At 45.0% G+C, this 25,505-nt stretch overlaps 2 protein-coding genes across 2 annotated transcripts; one reads left to right on the forward strand and one right to left on the reverse strand.

Moving 5' to 3' along the window:
- Positions 1 to 1,823: 1,823 nt before the first annotated feature.
- Positions 1,824 to 6,403, reverse strand: psme3ip1 (proteasome activator subunit 3 interacting protein 1). Its single transcript, XM_079743047.1, has 9 exons — positions 6,358 to 6,403; positions 5,417 to 5,451; positions 5,209 to 5,338; positions 4,968 to 5,066; positions 4,549 to 4,671; positions 3,599 to 3,725; positions 3,440 to 3,513; positions 3,106 to 3,258; positions 1,824 to 2,113 (listed from the first exon to the last, which is right to left on the reverse strand). The coding sequence occupies exons 3-9, from the start codon at positions 5,333 to 5,335 to the stop codon at positions 2,109 to 2,111; spliced, it is 708 nt and encodes a 235-aa protein (XP_079599173.1). The 5' UTR covers positions 5,336 to 5,338; positions 5,417 to 5,451; positions 6,358 to 6,403; the 3' UTR covers positions 1,824 to 2,108.
- Positions 6,404 to 9,201: 2,798 nt separating this feature from the next.
- On the forward strand, positions 9,202 to 25,347 carry LOC307080173 (uncharacterized protein). The gene is made up of 22 exons (XM_079742805.1): positions 9,202 to 9,509; positions 9,856 to 10,018; positions 10,713 to 10,877; positions 11,057 to 11,217; positions 12,290 to 12,358; positions 12,542 to 12,646; positions 12,723 to 12,858; positions 13,346 to 13,431; positions 13,558 to 13,659; positions 13,867 to 14,008; positions 14,874 to 15,055; positions 16,185 to 16,385; positions 17,233 to 17,395; positions 18,054 to 18,206; positions 19,529 to 19,689; positions 20,878 to 20,946; positions 21,352 to 21,456; positions 21,754 to 21,892; positions 22,419 to 22,504; positions 22,766 to 22,867; positions 23,102 to 23,243; positions 24,363 to 25,347. Exons 1-22 carry the CDS (start codon positions 9,348 to 9,350, stop codon positions 24,545 to 24,547), a joined length of 2,979 nt encoding a protein of 992 aa, XP_079598931.1. The 5' UTR covers positions 9,202 to 9,347; the 3' UTR covers positions 24,548 to 25,347.
- The last annotated feature ends 158 nt before the right edge of the window (positions 25,348 to 25,505 follow it).

Genomic DNA, 25,505 nt, shown 5'->3' on the forward strand with positions numbered 1-25,505 from the left:
TCAGTCTCCAGAACCCCTATCAGGTTCACCTGTCGTCTCTGTGACCAGAACCTGATTATAGTAACAGTGTTGGGTCATAAACAGTTGATTTGGTAAACCATGAGTTCCCATCCCTAGTCTGAACTCTGAACACTTTAATTGTTATTGTAAACAACTCTTTATTCCATCATGACTTCTGATGTGGGCACAATGTGTGGTGAAATTCTTATGCCAGCAAGGGATTCTGAACTTAAACATTGAAAATGATTGTGAACCTACGTCACGCAGCGTTGCATTCTGGGAGGGGTGCTCCGTCTTGTGAGGCCGAAATTACTGAAAAAGAAATGACTGTTTCATAATTTGGCCATTACTGATATTTTAGTTGGGACTAGTTAATAGTTAATACTTAAGTCTTTCACAGTATTTACTTAGCATCAGTTAATAGGTAATACTTAAGTTTTTAGCGGTCTTTAGTTAGCATCAGTTAATAGATAATACTTCAGTCTTTCTTATGCATGTTGCCAACCTGGTTGCACTGTCTACAAAACACTGCTGATGACCACAGATGCATGATTTTATACAATGATAAATTATATACATATTATTTTACATAATATATATATAATATATATTATTTTATATAATATATACTATTATTATTATTATTATTATTATTATTATTATAACTTTGTAACATTGTAACTCGGCTCAGTTTACGACTATCCAAGGCAAATTGTTGTGGAAAAACTATTTTCTAAAGTGGATTCTGAAGTTTTGAAATGCATTTATTGTACGTAGGCTATCAACGTAAACTCTCCGAAGGCCCCGTTTTGGACGTTTCTAACGTGACTTGATTCTGTGGAAACGTGGGTACTCTGTCGTACCGATATGTGCATGGACATGGATGTTCGTACCTATTGTGTTATCGCGGATTTTTATAGAAAATGTTGTCTATGTCAACACTCAGGTCAATAAACCGTTTCAAGGAAAAAAGTGTTGAAATGAAGTCCCTCTTTGATGTAACCCTACCCACCAACTAACCCACCTGAAGTAAACCTCCCCCCTAACTAACCCCCCAGATCTAAACCTACCCCATAACTAACCAACCTGATGTTAACCTACCCCCTAACTTACCCTACCCCCTAACTAAACTGTTAAAATCTGACCCCTAGTTAACCCACCTACCCCAGGCAATGACCCACCTGATGTGACCTAGTCTCACTAACCCACTTCACTCTACCCCCTTACCCACCGAGTCACCTAGCCTAACTAATCCGCCTGGTGTGACGTAGCCTTACCAACCCACTTGATGTGGCCTAGCATAACTAACCCACCTGATATGATGTAGCCTAACCCACCTGATATGAAATAGCCTAACTAACCCACCTGTTGTGACCTAGCCTAACTAACCCACCTCCCTAGGCCGTACAGAGCCGTATACCTTTGGTAGTTCAGAGACTCGCTCTGGTCCTGCGGCTGTTGTAGGACTTCCAGTTCAGCGTCGCGGATCTCTGCGGCACTACCTCCGGTGGACACAAGGGGGCAGCAGTACGCGGATCTCTGCAGCGCTACCTCCGGTGGACACAATGGGGCAGCAGAACGCTTCCGACTCCAGAGTACAACAATTTACAACCGTTGTACATACGCAGAGTGCGCTCTTCTTTCATTCCTGGGGTTGCCGGTTCGAGCCCCCACTAGGTACAATTTAAACAGCCAGCTGTTTTCGCAACAAGAGAATATACTGTCTCTATAGAGAATAATTATTACTTGATAATATTATTAAAAGGTACTTCCACATCTGTAAAGAAGGTTATCTATTATATAATTGAGTAAACAACAACACGCAGATGGTAAGAGTCTTTATTCACCTACATAACTTCACGTCTCAAACAAAAGAAAAAATAAAAACATATCACGATTCGGCCAATAGAAACTTCTCCAGCTCTGCCTTCGCTCTTTTATTGGTTCACAACACGTGTCAATCATGTGACAGCAGTCTAAGCAGTGTCTTCATTGCTCCACAGCTGTCAATTACTGTTCCCTCAGCCAATGGTACGCTGCAGTGCCAGGGACTGGGGGAGGGGTGGGAGGGGCATGATGTCATCGTCTAGGCTCGGGATTGGCTCAGCTTAAACTGTGAGATTTGGAGGGGAGGGGCCATGTCAGAAAAACAGGTAGTAGTCGTAATGTTTTACATCAAAGTATAGGCGTAAAAATGTTGTACATCAACTCCCGTTTCAAGAGGAATCAGTAATGGCTTCATAAGATTTAGTAGAAATATTCCCCATTGCAGAATTTCCACCATGGACTAAGAGACAGTGTCATCCACAGCTGAGAACAACACAACTACAACTAACCCCAACACGACTCACCCTAACACAACTGCCCCCAAACAAACTAACCCCAACACAACTAGCCCCTTACACAACTAACCAAAACAGAACTAACAAACACAACTAACCTTAACATAATTCACCATAACACAACTAACAACTAACTTACCAAACACATCAAGCCTTAACAACAAACCTAACTAACCAAAACACAACTAACCCTAATCCCCAACATAACTAGTCGCACACAACTAACCTCTAACACAACTAACCTCTAGCACAACTAACCCTAAACCAAATAACCCCTTACACAACTAACCCTAAACCACCTCCTAACCCCTTAAACAATTAACCTTAACACAACTAATCCTAAACCAACTCACCGTAACACAACTGATGCAGCGTGTGTTCCAAATCATGCAGAAAACAATTCATATTTCATATCATTCATTTTTATTTATATTCTATACCATTTAATATATATATCATAATATATAATTTAATTATAATCTATAATCAACATCCTTATCACAGAGCAAGAACACAGAGGGGTGTGTGTGTGTATCTGTATGACTGAGCGTAGGTGTGTGTGTGTGTTTGTGTGTGTGTGCCTGTGTTTGCGTGTTTGTTTGTGTGCTTGTGTGTGCGTGTGTGTGTATGACTAGTGGTGCGCCCGGCCGCTGTGTGCGTGTGCGTCCCTGTGTGAGTCCCTGCGTGTGCGTGTCTTTGCGTGTGTACGTCTAGCGGTGCCCCCGGCGGCTGCGGTCTGCCCCCAGCAGGACGTCCACGCTACCTTCGCTGTCGGAGCTGCTCTCCGAGTCGCTGCTCCCGGAGTAGACCCCCAGCCCGGGTAGGACCCCCAGCCCGGGCAGCACCCCCACACACACCGCTGCCGACGGGAGCAACAGCCGCTGGGGCCCCGGGGCCCGCACTGCTCCTCCTCCCACTGCAAGAGACACGCACTCATTACCTCCTCCTGCTCCTTACTCTCCTTCTCCTCCTCCTGTTCCTCCTCCCCCTCCTCCTCCTCCTCCTCCTCCCCCCCCCCCAAACCACAGGGTGTTGGTGAGGCTAGCAGGCATCACACTGAGGTTAACAGGTTTGAACATCCCATAATAATCACTGACCAGTGTCCTGTCCTGAGGCTCCGGTCTCCACGGCAATCTTGGGTTTCTTGCCGCTGTCTGACGACTGGGACGAGCTGGAAGTATCACACGAGAACTTAACTCAGTTCTGCACATGCTCAGTACCTTAATGATGTCGCTCCATTCTGATTGGCTATTTACCTGCGTCTTTTGACAGCACCGGCCAATAGATGTGCCTGAGATAGGTGGCTTGTCTTTTGCTCCGTCCCTAAAGGTTTAGGTCCAGCCTTCTTCTCTGGTTCGACAGTCACTCGCTTGACAAGCGCACTGTTCAACCATTAAGGATCACAGACTACCTGTAGCCCTTAACTCAACCATTAAGGAATAGACTACCTGTACCCCCTAACTCAACCATTAAGGAACACAGACTACCTGTAGCTCTTAGCTCAAACATGAAGGAACACAGACTATCCTTAAGGCAAGTCTATAATATAGGTTTGTTTTAGTGAGCTGTGTATGTAATATAGGGTTAGCAATATATAATATAGAGTTAGCTGTATGTAATATAGGGTTAGCTGTGTATGTAATATAGGGTTAGCCGTGTATAATATAGGGTTTAGCTGTATGTAATATAGAGTTAGCTGTGTGTAAAATAGGGTTAGCCATGTATAATATAGGGTTAGCTGTGTATAATATAGGGTTAGCTGTATGTAATATAGGGTTAGCTGTGTATCTAATATAGGGTTAGCTGTGTATGTATTATAGGGTTAGCTGTGTATGTAATAGTGTTAGCTGTGTATGTAATAGTGTTAGCTGTGTATAATATAGGGTTAGCTGTATGTAATATAGGGTTAGCTGTGTATCTAATATAGGGTTAGCTGTGTATGTATTATAGGGTTAGCTGTGTATGTAATAGTGTTAGCTGTGTCTATAGGGTTAGCTGTATGTAATATAGGGTTAGCTGTATACAACATAGGGTTAGCTGTGTATATAGTATAGGTTTAGCTGTGTATATAATAAAGTGTTAGCTGTGTCTATAGGCCTAACATTGTGTAATAGAGGCTTAGCTGTGTATAACATAGAGTTACCTTTGTCTATAATATAGGGTTATCTTTGTCTATAATATAGGGTTATCTTGTTGATGAAGGATATTCTGTACTCCAGCATCTCCTTCTTCTCCTCGTCTCTCCGCTGTTTCTCCACCAGACTCTGTTGCCGGGAGCACTCGTCCAGGAAGTGACTCTCGTCCTCGTCCAATCCCTTCACCATGTTCTCTGTAACCATGGAAACACCACAGTTGAGCCTTTTATCTCACATGTGGTGCTCTATCTTATGCTACACGTTATGCTAATGTTAAACTTCATGGTGGGTAATGGGGGGGTTAGTGGCTATGAGGGTTAAATGGTTATGGGGTGGTCGTTTTCTTGGGGGTTAGGGGTAATGGAGGGGATAGTGGTTATGGGGGGGTTTATGTTCTGGGGGGTTAATAGTTATGGGGGGGTTAGTGGTTATTCATTATGGGGGGGAGTGGTGGTTATTGAGGGTTAGTGGCTGGGTTCAGAGGTCGTACTGAATTTGAACTGCTCCTCAAACTCCTCCTGCTTCTTGTCCTTCTGCTCCTGGAGACGCTCGAACAGACAGCGGTGGTCATAGTCCTCCTCTGGGGCCTCTATATACACACACACACACACACTATATCATTGATGATATGCAATATGAACTCTAACACACACAATGATGCACAGCTGTGTGTGTGCATGCGTGTGCATGTGTCTGTGTGCGTGCGTGTGTCTTTGTGCGTGCTTGTGTACCTTCGGGGTCGTCTGGCTTGCGGACCTGCTCCCACTCCTCCTGTCTCTTCTTCCTTGCCTCGTCAAGCTCCGCCTCCGACACAAACTTCCTGGTGAGGTCTGCACCTCCCGCCACCGCCGCTTCCATCCCCTCTAAACACACACACACACTTAGATCCTAGGGGTACATAAAATGACAGAACTGCGTTCCTTTCTGTGCTTCGTTTACCTGCAGTGGAAGAACTGAAGACGTCACTGAGAAGGCTGGAACACAAAGCACATGAGATAAACACACATACAAACACAACATACCTAACGCTACCCCAATAGGTCAGCTAGCAACACATACAACATACCTAACCCTACCCCAATAGGTCAGCTAGTAACATGACAGACCTAACCCTATTGGTCAGCTAGTAACATGACAGACCTAACCCTATAGGTCAGCTAGTAACACACATGATTAACTAACCCTATAGGTAAGCTAGTAACACACAGGATAGACCTAACCTTATAGATCAGCTAGTACCACACACGATTAACTAACCCTATTGGTCAGCTAGTAACCCTAACCATTAAAATACAATTTATAATCCTACTAAGCCTGACTCTGGGTCCAAAACTGGGTCCTCTGAGTCCAGACTGACATATTTTTAAACTTCATAGTAATGAAAAGAGCACTGTATTTAAAAAAGGTTTGAAAGAATCGTACCATTTAATGTGAAGATGAATAATTAATAACTCAAGGGTTAACTACAAATACACAATACATTTAAAACAACCGACTCACTTGTTAAAAAACAATATAAGAAACGAAGAATGGTTACAGGATAGATTGAGATGAGACTATATCTATATCTATATATTATTATACTATTATTAGGTTTATTAAGAAACACGGTTAATCGTTACAGGATATATTGATATGAAACGATAACTATATATATATATATATATATATATATATATATATTATTATTATATTATTAGGTGTATTAAACCCTCAGGCCGGTGAACAGGAGACATCAATAAGCTCAACTCTGTGTGGTCCTGACGGCTTCCGTCCCACTGCTGCTTCGCGCGCACGTTCTGAGACATACTTTAACATCCACCTCATTTAAACATCCATCGTTAAACATCTATTATACACAATATAGAAACACAACGTACCACAGTTAGCTCGTCGGTGCCACTGTAAATACAGTCCCCTGGTGTCACTGTAAATACCGTCCCCTGGTGTCACTGTTAATACCGTCCCCCGGTTCCACTCTAAATACCGTCCCCCGGTGTCATCGGAGATACGGTCCCCCGCGGTAGTCGGCTCCCGCTTCGTTGGTTCCGAAGATAAACTCCAGTGACTCTTAAGAGAGAGGGAAAGGAGAGAAAGGTCGTTGTGTCTCAGGCTCTGGGGGGTCTCAGACAAGAGCCGCAGAGAGAAAGGTCGATTTTTTTCGTTGTTTCTCAGGGTCTGGTGGTCCCAGGGCAGCTACTGAATATTTATGAGGTGTCGGCTGTAAGCGCGTTCTCATTGGAGTAATGGAGAAAGTTGGTCCTAGATCACGTGTGGGTGAAGGCATGGAAGTTATATTATAATCTTAACCATCTTTCACCTAATACCTAAACAAACCCTTAGGGGAAACAACTCCTTATACCTCCCCCACATAGGGACCAATCAAGCCATGGAAGAGGCACGGATGTATTGGCTGAATTCAGTTTGGAGAGAAGTCCAGCAGTTGGTCTTGTTTGTTGTGTCTGGTCAATAAATTTCTGTCTGTACACTTCCATGCCAAACATAATTTTTATAAATTATTTCACAGTTTGAAGAACGAAGTGCTTGATTTTTCAAAAGATCTGAAATGTTCTGCTACTTCTTTGTGTGGTTGTGTGAATTGTGTTTCCTGTTTGACAAAATAATCCCAGTCTTCAACACCGAGGGGAAACAATAGTCAAAAACTGTAACCCGAACATGAATTACTCAACAGCCATTCTTGTCTCATTCATGATAATGAAATTCTAAATGACCAGGCAAAACAGTGCTAAAAAAATCTATAGCATCGCAGTTTGATATATGATATTAATTCCTTCACTTTTTCACCAATGAACTTGAGGTCACTGGGCTTGGAACACACGCACACACGCACACACACACACACACACACACACACACACACACACACACACACACACACACACACACACACACACACACATACATACCTTTCAGAGGCCTTAACAGGTCTGTACATGTACTGAAACATCAGCTCAGGTTCCTTAGTTTCCTCTCAATGGCCGTGTGTAACGCCATGCACAGCAGGAATGGTGGAAACAATAGGGTTGGTAGAGTCAAGATAGAATGGCATAGTGTCTAGAATGTAATGTTGCCTAGAATATAACAGTGTCTAGAAAGAATGTAATGGTTTGATAGAATGTAATAATTTCTAGATAGAATGTAAGATAGAATGTCATGGTGTTAAGATAGAATCTCATATTCTCTAGAAAGAATTTAGTGTCTAGAATGTAATAGTGTCTAGATAGATTTTCATAGTGTATTGGTAGAATGTAACACTGTAAAAGAAGGTTGTTAACTTCATTGATTGGGTCAGTGTTGGATCTTTGAAGTTAGCGCCTTGTTGATGCTGTCTTTGTAGGACTTTTGAAGCTATTCGCTGGTGATGTTCTCTAGCCCTGCAGCTGGTGAATATAAAAAAAATGTGTAAATGTTGTATATTTAGATCACTGTGAGCTGTTTGTTGATCTTTTATCAATCCATTCTGCAGTCCACCTTTACAGCACTCCTTCACACCGGCTTTGATTCAATTAGGTTTAGCCCTCAATCGCAGTTCCAGCCTCAAAGCGCTTTAACAGGCTATGTATTTATAATACCCTCCAAACCCCAGCCCCCTGGAGGGCAAGAAAAAGAAAATTCTGAGAAGGACTGCACAGTGGGGGACCCCTCCTTCACAGTGGGGATCCCTCCTTCAGGGTTGGGGTCCCTCCTTCACGGTTGGGATCCCCCCTTCAGGTTGGGGGTCCCTCCTCCAAGGGTGGTTACGAGAGCACTGGGGGCCTCATTGCACACATAGTAATAGAAGCCAACATTTAAAATGATTAAGTTAAGAAAATAAAAAGATTTCTAAGGTGTTGGGCGGTGAGCTGGCTGGTAACCATCAGGGGAGACCAGGCATCCAGTCACAACAGACCAGGCATCCACTCACCACAACAGACCAGGTATCCAGTCACAACAGACCAGGCATCCAGTCACAACAGACCAGGCATCCAGTCACAGTCACCACAACAGACCAGGCATCCAGTCACAGTCACCACAACAGACCAGGCATCCAGTCACAACAGACCAGGCATCCAGTCACAGTCACCACAACAGACCAGGCATCCAGTCACAGTCACCACAACAGACCAGGCATCCAGTCACAACAGACCAGGCATCCACTCACCACAACAGACCAGGCATCCAGTCACAACAGAGCAGGCATCCAGTCACAGTCACCACAACAGACCAGGCATCCAGTCACAGTCACCACAACAGACCAGGCATCCAGTCACAACAGACCAGGCATCCAGTCACAGACACCACAACAGACCAGGCATCCAGTCACAACAGACCAGGCATCCAGTCACAACAGACCAGGCGTCCAGTCACAGACACCACAACAGACCAGGCATCCAGTCACAACAGACCAGGCATCCAGTCACAACAGACCAGGCATCCAGTCACAACAGACCAGGCATCCAGTCACAACAGACCAGGCATCCAGTCAGTCCCCACAACAGGATAAAACAGGATGAATGAATTAGACGGCCTTGGTGCATCTAGAACACCAGAACATGTAGGAACATGCTACCCTAGTGTCTTTCAGCAACAGCTCTGCAAACAACCACAGTGTTTTGATTGTATCCGGTTACCTAAATTGTCATCTGTGGTCCCTGTGAGTAGGTTTGGGATTGGATGCCTACTACCACTCGTATTGTTTCAGGCATACAGTGTTGTATGCTATCTCTTGTTGAGTATATCATTAACCTGCAGGCTTGGTCAGGGTTTCTACTCCAACACCAACCCATTGGCTGTTGTGACACCAGCTCTGGACCAGGGCTAAAGCTGGGTGGAGAGGAGCAGGACGGCTACGGTCTGTCGGACCAGGATCATGTTCGGGTCGTTGGTTCTGTTCGCCGTCGTCTTGTGGTTCTTCTATTTCCTGTTGAGGAACATAAGAGGGAAGGACTTCCCTCCAGGGCCGTTAGCACTACCCCTCATCGGGAACCTCCTGGAATTAAGCTCTGAGAACCCCATTCCAGATCTGAGCCGGGTAAGAACAACGCTTCATAGACAGCCTGGATCAGTGCCCTGCTCTGAGTCCATGGTTCTATACTATTCTGAGTCCACAGTTCTATACTAATCTGAGTCTATGGTTCTATACTGCTCTGAGTGGATGGTTCTATACTGCTCTGAGTGGATGGTTCTATACTGCTTTTTGTGGATGGTTCTTACAGAAGTTAAATTGTTTTGTTTTATAGTGCAGAGAGACATTCCTCCTTTTTGATGACACCATTATAAATAGTTAAAGTACTGTATATGTACGTACATAGCGTAAACAAACATTAATATCTGATTTACTCCATATTTATTTGGCGATTTGTCTCTTCCGTCCCCAGCTTGCCCGTCGCTATGGCAAGGTGTACAGCCTGTTCCTCGGCCCCCGGAAGGTGGTCGTGGTCAACGGCCTCCGGGCGCTGAAGGAGGCCCTCGTCACCAGGGCCGCAGACTTCTCTGGACGGCCCCAGGACCTCCTGATGAACGACGCAACCCAGCGGGAAGGTACCCCAGCAGCCACCTACACTGTGACGGCAGGGCGATTAGCAGGGAGACAGGACTCATAGCACGAGGGGGCAGAAGTCTCTCGGTACACGGGGGATCAGTCAGAGATCAGGGAAATAATCCGGCTGGGAGAAGACCAGGGCGTAGTTAAATTCAATTCAATTCACTTTTATCTGTATAGCCCTTAATCACCATTACAGTCTCAAATGGCTTAAAATGTGAAATATTTATGACACCCCCCTTACCCAAGCCCCCAAAAGGGAAAGAAAAAATAACCCTTAATCAGGAAGGAAGAAGTCATGAGGAGGGGGTCGGTACACGGATAGTCAGCCGGAAATCAGGCAAACAATCTGGCAGGGTGAAGGCAAAGGTGTAGTCGGGAGTAAAGGGGCAGCAATCAGAAAACTGGGAACCGTAAATATCACTGGGAAAATGCTTGGATGCTTGATACAACGAACAAAGATGAAGCAGCACAGAGGAAAGGGAACACGCCGACCAAATCCACTAGGAGGGAAATGTTAAGGTAAAGGTGAAAACAATTAAGGTGCTTGAGGACAATCAGAGGTGAGAGAAACATAAGGACAGGGAGTGAAACAATCAATGAAGGGGGCAAGATGTGTCTGACCCCTGGCCCTCTCCTTCACCTGGGGGGGGGGGGGGTTGGACTAACGTTGTGCCCACCTGTCGCCCCCAGCCCGGGCTCCGGGACTGGCGCTGGCCGGGTACGACACCCAGTGGAGGGACCACCGTCGCTTCGGCCTCCAGGTGCTCAGGAACTTCGGCCTGGGGAAGAAGTCCATGGAGGAGAGGATCCTCCAGGAGACCCAGCAGGTGGTGAGGCTGCTGGAGGAGAGCGCTGGTACAAACACAAGATACCTTCTTCTACTTACAATAAGTACATTGTCAGAAGAAAGAGAAACAACAATATATCGCTGGGGGGGGGGGGGTTATATAGAGTCTAGGTGAACTCTGCCTCTATAAACCAGCTGTCTCGTATTCATGCTGAGGATCAGGGTTCTGTTTCTTCAATGTCTGCAGGGTCAGAGGTCAATCCTCAGGTGCTGTTCCATAAACTCGCCTCCAACATCGTCAGTCGGGTCGTCTACGGTCCGAAATACGACCACAACGACCCCTTCATGAAGCTCTCCATCAGGACCGTCAGAGAGAACACCAAGATCCTCAACGGAGCCTGGTCCATGGTGAGAGGACCAACTAACCAGGACTGACTCCTAACCAGGACTGACCGCTAACCAGTACTAACGCTAGCCAGGACTGATCCCTAACCAGTACTAACCGCTAACCAGTACTAACCGCTAACCAGTACTGACCCCCAACCAGGACTGACCCCTTACCAATACTGACCCCTAACCAGGTCCTACCCACTAAACTAAACCTGACAATAACCACACCTCATGAGCCTGTACTAATCCTGACCCTAACCACACTAAACCCTGCCGAGCCGGTACAAAACCTGACCCTAACCACACTAAACCCTCCTGAGCCTGTACTAATCCTGACCTTAACCACACTAAACCCTGCTGAGCCTGTACTAATCCTGACACTAACCACACTAAACCCTCCTGAGCCGGTACAAAACCAGACCCTAACCACACTAAACCCTCCTGAGCAGGTACAAAACCTGACCCTAACCACACTAAACCCTGCTGAGCCTGTACTAATCCTGACACTAACCACACTAAACCCTCCTGAGCCTGTACTAATCCTGACACTAACCACACTAAACCCTCCTGAGCCTGTACTAATCCTGACACTAACCACACTAAACCCTCCTGAGCCTGTACAAAACCTGACCCTAACCACACTAAACCCTGCTGAGCCTGTACTAATCCTGACCTTAACCACACTAAACCCTGCTGAGCCGGTACAAAACCTGACCCTAACCACACTAAACCCTCCTGAGCCGGTACAAATCCTGACCCTAACCACACTAAACCCTGCCGAGCCGGTATTAATCCTGACCCTAACCACACTAAACCCTCCTGAGCCTCTAGTACTAAACCTGTTTGCCCAGTGAGGTGAACTCAGATGTAGAGATCAGACTCAGAGTTTGTCCCAAAGGAAGCTTTACTTGTGTTCACAAACTGGGAACCACCAAACTGGGGCAGTACTATGGAACCGTAACTCATAGAACACAGGTTACAGAATTACCAATTAACATTTATTACAAACATTACACTAACGACACAGAGGAAAGGGAGTCTGTAGGGCGTGACGTCACAACACCTCAACACAACACCCGTTGATTCACAGATCTACGATGCCATCCCTGCAGTGCGAAACCTGCCTCTGCCCTTCCAGAAGGCCATGAAGAACTTCAAGGTAGGTCAAGATGTCTCAAATCCAGGTTTCGTCATGTTTTAGATGAACAAGAACATTCATTTGACAAAAATAGGGAAGAATTCACTTGCTTGTGAGCATAATGGGATGAGGGCCATAGCAATGTATGATGTTATCACACTGAATAGAGTGTTATAGAATGTTTTGCTCTTCTCATGATCTCAGGAGTTGAATGAGAAGACCGCAGAGGTGATCCAGGAGCACAAGAGCAGCAGGCTGCCAGGGGAACAGCGAGACGTGATGGACTGCTACCTGGAGGAGATGGACAAGGTCTGGGTTGGTCTTTTCATCGGTTAACGTGCAGTTCTGTCTGGTTTTGGCTCATTCTCTTCATCTCCTTCGCCAGAGAGAAGATGGTTTGTCGTTCTCAGAAGATCAGCTCTGCTCGTTTGCTCAAGATCTTCACCTGGCTGGAACGGACACCACGTCCAACACCCTGCTGACTGGGGTCCTCTACATGATGGCTCACCCCCACATACAAGGTCCTTAACCTTTATCTAAACCTTTATCTAAAACACATACAAGGTCCTTAAAGGTCCTATCCTGGTCAGGTCTCTCTTGAAAAAGAGATTTTATAGCTCAATGAGACTAACCTGGTGAAATAAAGGTAAAAAAAAAAATTAAAGGTCCCATGACATGCCACCAGGTGTGAGTGTGATTAGCCTTACGAGCCGTTTTGAAAATCTGGCTCTTTTTTATTTTATTTATTTATTATTTATTTATTATTTTCAAAATGGCTTGTAAGGATAATCACACTCACACCGGCTGGTGGCATGTCATTGGACCTTTAACCTTTATTTAAACCTTTATCTAAAAGGCCCTTAGACAACATAGAAGTCTTCTATCCACATTTACGTCATCGTTAAACATTATAAACTCATCTATAGAATGAAAAATGAACACTCTTTATACAGAATGAAAAAGCATAAATGATCCATCATCTGTCTCTCTGTCTGTTTGCCTCCTCAGAGCGATGCCACCAGGAAATAGACTTTGCATTGAAGGGGAAGGACAAGGTTGCTTTTGGAGACAGACAGAAGATGCCTTACGTTCAGGTTTACAACTTTTATAATCACTAGTGAATATAAAGGTTTGCACCTTTTATATTGGTCTACTACTGTTAGGCCTACCGGTGGTTAATGACAGCAGACTCCAGTTCCACACTTGATGGTTTGTTCCAGGCAGTGATCCATGAGGTCCAGAGAGTGGCCAACATTATACCACTCAGTGTCTTTCACTGCACCACTAAAGACACCCAGCTGATGGGATTCTCCTTACCCAAGGTACACCTAACCCCAACATCTTACCCAACCTGAACCATCATCCAACCATAACCCTGACACCTAACATCTAACCACAAACCTAACCCTAACCCCAAACCTAACCCTAACCCTCACATCTAACATAATTCTATTTTTCATTCTTTAGCAAACAGTATACAGTTTGAACGTGACCTTTCCATTCTATAAAGTGTTGATGTTGTTTCCAAGGGAACCATAGTTGCCCCCAACATGGCGTCTGTGCTGTGTGAGGAGGGCCAGTGGAAGTTCCCCCACGACTTCAACCCGGAGAACTTCCTTGACGACCAAGGAGAGTTTGTGAAGCCAGAGGCCTTCGTGCCATTCTCTGTGGGTGAGTGGACCAATCAGGGTTCTCTGTTGGTAAGGGGACAAATCAAGGTTCTCCGTGGGTAAGTGGACCAATCAGGGTTCTCTGTTGGTAAGGGGACAAATCAAGGTTCTCCGTGGGTAAGTGGACCTATCAGGTTTTCCGTGGGTGTAAGGGCTGGGTAAGGTTTAGTAGGTTAGGTGTAAGGGATAGTTAGGGTTTAGTAGGTTAGGTGTTAGGGTTAGTTAGAGTTAAGGCTTAGTAGGTTAGGTGTTAGGGCTAGTTAGAGTTAAGGCTTAGTAGGTTAGGTGTTAGGGCTAGTTAGAGTTAAGGCTTAGTAGGTTAGGTGTAAGGGTTAGTTAGAGTTAAGGCTTAGTAGGTTAGGTGTTAGGGTTAGTTAGAGTTAGGGCTTAGTAGGTTAGGTGTTAGGGCTAGTTAGAGTTAGGGCTTAGTAGGTTAGGTGTTAGGGTTAGTTAGAATTAAGACTTAGTAGGTTAGGTGTTAGGGCTAGTTAGTTAGCGCTTAGTAGGTTATATATTAGGGCTAGTTAGGATTAGGGCTTAGTCGGCTTAGGTATGTGAGTGTAGTAGGTTAGGTGTTAGGGTTAGTTAGGGTTAGGGCTTAGGTATGTGGGTTTAGTAGCTTAGGTCTTAGGGTTAGTAAGGGTTTATTTAGGTTGGGTATTCGGGTTAGGGATTCAGGGATTAGTAGGTTAGGTGTTAGGGTTAGGGCTTAGTCGGCTTAGGTATGTTGGTTTAGTAGGTTAGGGTTAGTTAGGGATTTGTTAGGTTTGGTATTCGGGTTAGTCAGGGTTTAGTAAGCTAAGGGGTGATGGTTTGGGTCAGGGTAGGGCTAGTAGCTCTCTAACCTCCCTGTCTCCCGGGGCCAGGTCCCCGAGTGTGTCTGGGCGAGGGGCTGGCCCGCATGGAGCTCTTCCTGGTGTTTGTGACTCTGCTGAGGAGGTTCCGGTTCGTCTGGCCAGCGGGAGCTGGAGAACCAGACCTCAGTCCCGTCTTTGGGTTTGCCATGAGCCCACAACCCTACAAACTGGAGGTCCGCTGCAGAGAGACGGCAGATCATTAACAACAAGATGGATTTGAGCATGAAGAAGCTACTTTACTGAACCACATACTGAATAAGAGCTGACAAACACCAATATGAATCAATACAATACTTTCAATAAATCCTTTCTCCCTGCTTACTACTGAGTCCTGTGTGTGTGTGTGTGTGTGTGTATGTGTGTGTGTGTGTGTATGTGTGTGTGTGTGTGCGTGCGCGTGTGTGTGTGTGTGTGTTTCTATGTGTGTGTGTGGTTGCAAAGTCCAGGGTTACTAAAGGATACACCACATTAATTATTAATCACAATAGTCAATAATCCAATCCCATTTGTATTGGTATAGCAAGTATTTTGAAGTGCACATGCGTGTATGCTAGTACAAGATAACAAAATAATCTTTGCCAAAACAAACCATGGCAACAAGTTGTGAGGGGTTAAATTGAGCGGCCTGGAGCAGTTGGATCGGGTCCGGTCCGGTCCTGGCCCTGTTTCCTGGTTTTGGTGGGTCCTCTTCCAAAGACTGCAGTACAAGTGTTGCCATGATGAGGGGCTTGGAATCCAGGTCAGAGGTCAGCTCCTCCCTCATCTGAGAGAGGTCTCGAGGTTCAGCCTGCAGAACGAGGTTTTTTTTTTGGGATGAATTGATGCTGTGACAGGCATTCTCAGAACACCGTCCCTCCACACAAAAAACTGAGGACAAGTCTTAACGAAAAGTAGGCATGGCAGCTTTATTCACAAAGCACCTTTCACACACAAAGCCTCAAGGCTTTACACGGGTGGAATCACAGGACAATTAGTGACAAAATGTGAAATAAATCAATTTAAATATGCCCATGCTGACACAGCTGTCTCTAAACTAGAATAACAGATTACTATCAATTTCACAGTCAACTTAAAAAAAAGTCACGCACAGCGTGGGAGGAGATGTTTAATCATGTTTAAGATACAAAGTCTTGATGTAAACCTAGAAAAAATAAGTGCAAAAATCTGTAATGTAATTCACTCCATTCCACTACTGGCATACTGGTTCTTTACTCGGAATGTGTTCACTTGGCAGGCGGTGTGGTCTCCACCGCACCAAACACACGAGACCAGTGTTTGCCCGGACACAAAGGTTACGTAAGAGGGCGGACTCTCCTGCAGAGCCAGCACTCCTCGGCCAGTCCCTTCCCGTTCCCCGGCATGCTGTCCTCTCTGCTGCTGATCTGCCTGCTGCTGGGCCTGCTGTGGCTCGGGCTCCGGCCCCGCAGGCCCAAGGGGTTCCCCCCGGGCCCCACGGCGCTGCCCGTCCTGGGGAACCTCCTGAACCTCAGCCTCTCCAACCCCATGAAGGACTTCCAGAGGGTGAGTTGACCCCCACACAGCCTCGTCAAGGAAGTCTTCTACCATGTTAGGAGCGTGGTGTTAACATGTTCAGAATGTGGGTTTCATATTTGTTGTTGTTTTTTGTTCATGGTTATCTGTCTTCTTATTGGTTAGCGGTAACTTGGGCCAGGGAACCACTTAATGGATTCTGGAATGTGTGTTTTCTTAGAGTGGTACCAGTGGACTGAAGAGATAGTATTTGGGCTGTACTAGAGCTACTATAAACTATTGTATATCTAGCAGTTAACCGCTTTGTGGCAACAGAGGCATTAGGGTACAATAGTTACTGAGACTGATGATGAGGAAGATGAGGACGATGATGAGTGCTTTGCTATACAACCTGCAGGTTGAACTTTAGCTGAGAAAGTGGAACTGTTTTTATGGCTCTGTATCCTTGGAACTTGGACCTAGGGGAAGATACCTCCCGGCTTTACCACCGAACCCTCATCCTACCTTAGTCCTACCATCACATAACCATGACGTCCACTTAAGCGCTAGTCCTATGTAAATAAACATGGACTCGGGGATCAGGCAGGAGCCTTCGGTCTCTGCTTTCTTCTGCAGATCTTCTCTCATGGACCTTCACCCACTAGATAATGCTCCCTCACCCCCCCTGACCTGGTCTACGCTGTAGGGCCTAGATGTAGGGGGTAGGGTCCGGATGGGTTCAGCATTGTATGAGGTCAGGTCCTATGATGGAACTTACCCCTGACCTGGTCTACGCTGTAGGGCCTAGATGTAGGGGGTAGGGTCCGGATGGGTTCAGGACTACATGAGGGTTAGGTCCTATGATGGAACTTACCCCTGACCTGGTCTGGGCCCCCAGCTGGCGGAGCGCTACGGGCCTGTCTACAGCCTGTTCATCGGCCCAAACCCGGCCATCATCCTCAACGGGGTGAAGGCCATCAAGGAGGCCCTGGTGGAGAGATCCTCTGAGTTCTCTGGACGGCCCCAAGACCTGCTGGTCAACACCATGACCCAGGGCAAAGGTAGGCCCGACTGTAGCTGCTGTGTGTGAATGTCTACTATGTGTGTATCTACTGTGTGTGTGTGTGTTTCTACTGTGTTTGTATCTACTATGTGTGTGTATGAACTATTTGTCTATCTACTATTTGTGTGCGCATCTCCTGTTTGTGTGTGTGTTCTTTGTGTGTACTTTGTGTGTGTACTATTATGTCTGTACTATGTGTGTATTGACTATGTGTGCAGGCGTGATCCTGACCAACTACAGGTTTGTACTATGTGTGTACTATGTACCAACCATGTGTGTGTGTCCTCTGTGTGTGTACCATGTGTGTGTCCTGTGTGTGTGTGTGTGTGTGTGTCTGTCCTGTGTGTGTGTGTGTGTACTATGTACCTACCATGTGTGTGTCCTATGTGCAGGCGTGATCCTAGCGGACTACAGGTGTGTACTATGTGTGTGTGCTGTGTGTGTGTGTGTGCTGTGTGTGTGTGTGTGTACTATGTGTGTACCATATGTGTGTGGGTATGTACTAAGTGTGTACTTTGTGTGTGTAGGTACCGTGTGTGTGTACCTACCATGTGTGTGTGTACTATGTGTGTTTGTACCGTGTGTGTGTTCTATGTCTGTACCGTGTGTGTGTGTGTACTATGTGTGTACCTACCATTTGTGTGTCCTGTGTGCAGGCGTGATCCTGGCCGACTACGGGCCGCGTTGGAAGGAGCACCGGCGCTTCGCTCTGATGACCCTGAGGAACTTCGGCCTGGGGAAGCAGTCGATGGAGGACAGGATCCGGGCGGAGCTCCAGTACCTCATGGAGCCGCTGGATGAGTGCATCGGTGAGTCCTCGATCGCAGTGCCCCGACCTTTGACCTCAGGTGCCTACGTTTTCCCCACATCCGACCGGCCAACACACTCCCTTCATTCACACAGGCCATCAAAACCAACCATTTAAGATTGCTAACCCGTTTATATAGCGCTCTTTTGAAGGTCACTCAAAGACACTTTACATCATAGAGTATACGTATAGAAAAGAAAAACAAAGAAAACAAAATACAGAAAAAATCAAAATAAGGTTTGGAATGTAGTCAGGTGTAACCTCCTCCCCTTCTCTCCCCTTCCTCCTTTCTTATCTTTTGACTAATATACATTCCTATATACGAAAGGGGGATAAACATTCTTGAGATCATCATCGCGCTCCCAGTGGGTTAATGGAAACTTTACAATGGAAAACATATGATTGATGCAGAAGGCAGCACTGTTTTTTAATTAACAAAAAGCCATAATACTAATGAACAATATTTCAAATGTCTAAAAAAAAAAACATCGATATACTTTTCTTTTATTATAAAATGGTCTATTTCCAGAATAAAATCCCAGGTACCATCTGCAGTTCCCTACATTACCACCGGTGCTACCGTACCACCGGTTTAAAACACTGATTTATAAGGGCCTCACTATGTCTATGTACTGTCTAACCCCTACCTGCTCCTACACAACACACACATGACTATAGAACACACACAATACCTGAGGAGCAGGTAGTCTAACCCCTACCTGCTCCTTAATGGTAGGTAGGGGTTAGACAGTAGCGACAGGCCAATAAGGATCAGGTAGGGCTTAGACAGTAGAGACAGGCCAATAAGGAGCAGGTAGGGGTTAGACAGTAGCGACAGGCCAATAAGGAGCAGGTAGGGGTTAGACAGTAGAGACAGGCCAATAAGGAGCAGGTAGGGCTTAGACAGTAGAGACAGGCCAATAAGGAGCAGGTAGGGGTCAGACAGTAGCGACAGGCCAATAAGGAGCAGGTAGGGGTTAGACAGTAGCGACAGGCCAATAAGGAGCAGGTAAGGGTTAGACAGTAGAGACAGGCCAATAAGGAGCAGGTAGGGGTTAGACAGTAGAGACAGGCCAATAAGGAGCAGGTAGGGGTTAGACAGTAGAGACAGGCCAATAAGGAGCAGGTAGGGGTTAGACAGTAGCGACAGGCCAATAAGGAGCAGGTAGGGGTTAGACAGTAGAGACAGGCCACTTAAGAAAGGTTTAGCTATGTTGCTGGAAGCTAGGCTGGTGACAGTGGACTCAACACCAGCCACAAGTTAGTGTTGTAATATTGTGAGGAAAAGTGGGAACTATGAATAAGGATGTGTGTGTTCTCCAGGTGGAACCATGAACCCCCAGCTGTTGTTCCATAACGGCGCCTCCAACATCATCTGTCAGGTTCTGTTCGGAAAGCGCTTTGACTACAACGACCCATTCATCAAGGAGATCATCCACCTGTACACGGAAAACGCCAAGATCGCCAACGGGCCCTGGGCCATGGTAACACAGACACACAACAACACACACATTAGAATGTATATATATATATATATATATATGTATATATATATGTATATATATATATATATATATATAACTCACATGACTATACAACACACACAATAATGATATAACAAACAATAACTATACAACACACATACAATAACCCTATAACACATGACTATAGTTATTGTGTCTGTGTTATAAAGCTATTGTGTGTTATATCGTTATTGTTTGTTGTGTAGTTACTGTGTGTGTTATATAGTCATGTGTGTGTTCTATCGTTATTTTGTGTTTTATATAGTCATGTGGTGCCGTGTGTGTGCTGTATCTTTATTTAGTGTGTTCTATAGTCATCTGTGTGTTGTTCAGTTATTGTGTGTGTTCTATAGTCATGTGTTGCTGTGTGTGTGTGTTATATAGTGATGTGTGTGTTGTATAGTTATTGCGTGTGTTCTATAGTCATGTGTTGCTGTGTGTGTGTGTTATATAGTCATGTGTGTGTTGTATAGTTATTGTGTGTGTTCTATAGCCATGTGTTGCTGTGTGTGTGTGTGTGTTATATAGTGATGTGTGTGTTGTATAGTTATTGTGTGTGTTCTATAGCCATGTGTTGCTGTGTGTGCGTGTTATATAGTGATGTGTGTGTTGTATAGTTATTGTGTGTGTTCTATAGCCATGTGTTGCTGTGTGTGAGTGTTATATAGTGATGTGTGTGTTGCATAGTTGTTGTGTGTGTTCTATAGTCATGTGTTGCTGTGTGTGTGTGTTATATAGTGATGTGTGTGTTGTATAGTTATTGTGTGTGTTCTATAGACATGTGTTGCTGTGTGTGTGTTATATAGTGATGTGTGTGTTGTATAGTTATTGCGTGTGTTCTATAGTCATGTGTTGCTGTGTGTGTGTTATATAGTGATGTGTGTGTTGTATAGTTATTGTGTGTGTTCTATAGCCATGTGTTGCTGTGTGTGTGTGTTATATAGTGATGTGGGTGCTGTATAGTTATTGTGTGTGTTCTATAGTCATGTGTTGCTGTGTGTGTGTTATATAGTGATCTGTGTGTTGTATAGTTATTGTGTGTGTTCTATAGTCATGTGTTGCTGTGTGTGTGTTATATAGTGATGTGTGTGTTGTATAGTTATTGTGTGTGTTCTATAGTCATGTGTTGCTGTGTGTGTGTTCCTGCAGCTGTATGACACCATCCCTATGATCCGTAATCTCCCGCTGCCCTTCACACAGTGTTTCAGGAACGTTGCCGTAAGTAACCTCTTTTCCTTCATGTGCACCGTGATAAACGCATTCACCATGCAAACATTAATACACAGATTGATACACACATTCACCATACACACATTGAGACACACATTGATGCACACATTCACTATACACACATTGATATACAAATTTATATGCACATTAATATTCACCATACACAAATTTATATTCACCGACCATACACACATTTGTACACACATTCATATACACATTAATATTCACCATACACACATTCATACACACATTCATTAACACATTAATATACACATTTTAATAAGCATTCATAAACACATCCATAAACAAATCATTGGAATTCTTTCGATTCATATTGAAAAGCCTTGTTTTTAGAGCTTATTTTAAAACATCTTATTTTCTTCATATTTTTAGCGTTGTCAGGAACTTGGGAATTCTCTGTTGAAGGAACATTTAGAAACCCATCGCCCGGGGCAACCACGAGACTTCCTGGACTGTTACCTGGATGAGCTGGACAAGGTATCTAACCCTAACTCTACAGAGAACTGACATAGCATAGCATGTTACCATAGCAGGCTAACATAGCATGCTCCATGACATGTTAGCATAGCACATTATGATTGCATTAGCAAAGCACGTTAAAATGGCACGCTAACATATCTGTATGTTAGTGTGCAGCGTGTGTGTAACAGGTGTTTATAAAGTGGTAAATGTGGGTGTGGTAGGAACAGGTGTAGATGTGGGTGTGATTCGATGTGGGTGTGGTGGACAGGTGTAGACTAGCGAGATTCAATATGAGTCTTTACCTTTTCCAAGCGGGGCGATGATGGCTCCACCTTCGCATTAGATCAACTGATGATGTTCTCCCTGGATCTCCACTTCGCTGGGACCGACACCACCTCCAACACGCTGCTCACCGGCATCCTCTACCTGATGACCCACCCAGACGTACAGGGTACCATCACTACCATCACATCACTAACATCAGACTCTGTGATGCTCCTACATCACTAACATCACTAACATAGGACTCTGTGATGCTCCTACATCACTAACATCACTAACATCAGACTCTGTGATGCTCCTACATCACTAACATCACTAACATCAGACTCTGTGATGCTCCTACATCACTAACATAAGACTCTGTGATGCTCCTACATCACTAACATCACTAACATCAGACTCTGTGATGCTCCTACATCACTAACATCACTAACATCAGACTCTGTGATGCTCCTACATCACTAACATCACTAACATCAGACTCTGTGATGCTCCTACATCACTAACATCACTAACATCAGACTCTGTGATGCTCCTACGTCACTAACATCAGACTCTGTTATGCTCCTACATCACTAACATCAAACTCTGTGATGCTCCTACATCACTAACATCAGACTCTGTGATGCTCCTACATCACTAACATCAGACTCTGTGAACTCTGACCTCATGGCTCCTGTCTGCTCTCTCCTCAGAGGGTTGTCAGAAGGAGATTGACCGAGAGCTGGAGGGAAAGGAGCAGGCCAGCTTCGACGACAGGAACCACATGCCCTACATGCAGGTGCAGTACTAGAGAACTAGTAGGTTGTTAGTAGCCCTACCTCAACGATCACAGAACTCACAGCTGAGGACACATCAGCACATCTGTTTCTTTGGAAACACAAAATAACAACAAAACACAATCACTCACTTTTCTATTTCAATTCAACATGACACATTGTCTAATTTCATAGTACAAAATGATTTGAGTACATATCATCTAATTGAATATATCAACATAACCTGAGGACATTTTGTCTAACTGGAGTGTTTGTGTTTCCAGGCGGTGATCCATGAGATCCAGAGAGTGGCCAACACCGTACCTCTCAGTGTCTTTCACTCCACCACCAAAGAAACCCAACTGTTGGGTTTCTCCATTCCAAAGGTACTCCTAACCCTAACGTACCCTTAACCCAACACCTAACCCTGGTTGAGGTACCACCTTACCCAACATCTTACCCTCACTGAAGCACCACCTGACCTAACATCTAACCCTCACTGAGGTACCACCTAATCCAACACTTAACCTTCATTAAAGTATCCCTACGTGATCCATAACCTGAGTCTGTGTGTCCTCAGGGATTCATGGAGATCCCTAACCTGACTCTGTGTTCCCCAGGGAACCATGGTGATCCCTAACCTGACATCGGTTCTGAATGAGGAGGGCCAGTGGAAGTTCCCTGCAGAGTTCAACCCTGAGAACTTCCTCAATGAGAAGGGGGACTTTGAGAAGCCAGAGGCATTCATGCCCTTCTCCACAGGTAGGTCATCACTACTGTCCTACTGGTCTGGAACATCAGGACCTGGACACACAGCCTACTGACCTACTGGAACATGATATACACATGGCCTACTGACCTACTGGTCTGAACATGACCTACACACGGCCTACTGACCTACTGGTCTGAACATGACCTTCACACGGCCTACTGACCTACTGGTCTGTCTGAACATGACCTACACACGGCCTACTGACCTACTGACCTACTGGAACATGAACTACACACGGCCTACTGACCTACTGGAACATGAACTACACACGGCCTACTGACCTACTGGTCTGAACATGACCTACACATGGCCTACTGACCTACAGGAACATTACCTACACACGGCCTACTGACCTACTGGTCTGAACATGACCTACACACGGCCTACATACCTACTGGTCTGAACATGACCTACACACGGCCTACTGACCTACTGGTCTGAACAGGACCTACACGCGGCCTACTGACCTACTGACCTACTGGAACATGACCTACACATGGCCTACTGACCTACTGGTCTGAACATGACCTACACACGGCCTACTGACCTACTGACCTACTGGAACATGACCTACACATGGCCTACTGACCTACTGGTCTGAACATGACCTACACACGGCCTACTGACCAACTGACCTACTGGAACATGACCTACACATGGCCTACTGACCTACTGGTTTGAACATGACCTACACACGGCCTACTGACCAACTGACCTACTGGAACATGACCTACACATGGCCTACTGACCTACTGGTTTGAACATGACCTACTCACGGCCTACTGCATTACAGTAGGGTGTTTCAGGCTCTACAGTGTTGACTATGATTAGTGTTAGTGTTACAAGGTTCCTCTATAAAGTGTTCACTATGATTAGTGTTGGTGTTACAAGGCTCCTCTATACAGTGTTGACTATGATGAGTGTTAGTGTTACAAGGTTCCTCTATACAGTGTTGACTATGATGAGTGTTAGTGTTAGAGGGTGTTGACTATGATTAGTATCTGTGTTACAAGGCTCCTCAATACAGTGTTGACTGTGATTAGTGTAACCACAAGGTGATTAGATGACTGTGATTCCCTGAAGCGTCTCTAAGCCCTGCTGACCTGCAGGTCCCAGGATGTGTCTTGGGGAGGGCCTGGCCCGCATGGAGCTCTTCCTGATCCTGGTCACTCTGCTCCGGAGGTACAAGTTCACCTGGCCGGTGGACGCCGGAGAACCCGACTACATCCCCATGTTCGGGGTGACCCTGACCCCCAAACCCTACCGCATGCACATCCAGCTGAGGAACCAGTGAACACAGCTCTAACACAGCTGGGGAACAAGTGAACAAAGAGCTCTAACACTACATCCAGCGGAGGAACCATCAGAACACAGAGCTGTAACAAAGCTGAGGAACCAGCAGAACACAGAGCTGTAACAAAGCTGATGAACCAGCAGAATACAGAGCAGTAACAAAGCTGAGGAACCAGCAGAACATCAGAGCTCAAATCCTTCAATCAAAATCCAAATGGGAACTTAAAGAACAAGCGTCTCACAGCGTAACCCTAACCCAAACCTAACCAAAATCATCTGTCAGAATGACCTCCTTGAATGTTATCAATAGCAATGGACCAAACCAGGAGGGGCTCATTCTTAACATTGTGACTTTAACAACATCTTATATTTTTTATTATCAGGTTACAGATCTATAACTACTTTGAATAATAAATAATATGTACATCTATAACCTCATATTTAAACCATTCCAAACCATAAATAATCTATTTAATCTTCTTGCTCTTCGATCACCATTCTTTTAGGCAACCAGTTTACTATCTCATTGTTGTTATAGTCCTCTGTGCAGTGAAGTGTAACGTTTATGTTCCACCACCAGATGGCGCCTTCAGTGGAGCATTTAGAGGTCATCAGCCGTGACCACTAGACGAGGTGGCAGCTGTCGTCTCTCGCTGATGTTGCTATATCATGATTTACATGCCGTCAGTTTCATGAATTACACTATGTCTTTTGTATGATTTACATACTATATATATATCGATGTAAATGCATTCTTTATATTATACAGACTGTCAACCGGGTAGTTTGTGTGCACAAAAACCCAAACGTTAAATAAAGATGATTGTCATACTTCTCAAATAAAAAAACTGAAAGTATTTATTATTATATTTGTGTTCTTATTTACGTGACAAATACAAGTCATATTTCTAACCTACTTACCCTAAGCCTAATCCTACAAACCCGGAGCAAACTAACTC

This window comes from Pollachius pollachius, assembly GCF_949987615.1.
Source record: "Pollachius pollachius genome assembly, chromosome: 9".
NCBI lineage: Eukaryota > Metazoa > Chordata > Actinopteri > Gadiformes > Gadidae > Pollachius > Pollachius pollachius.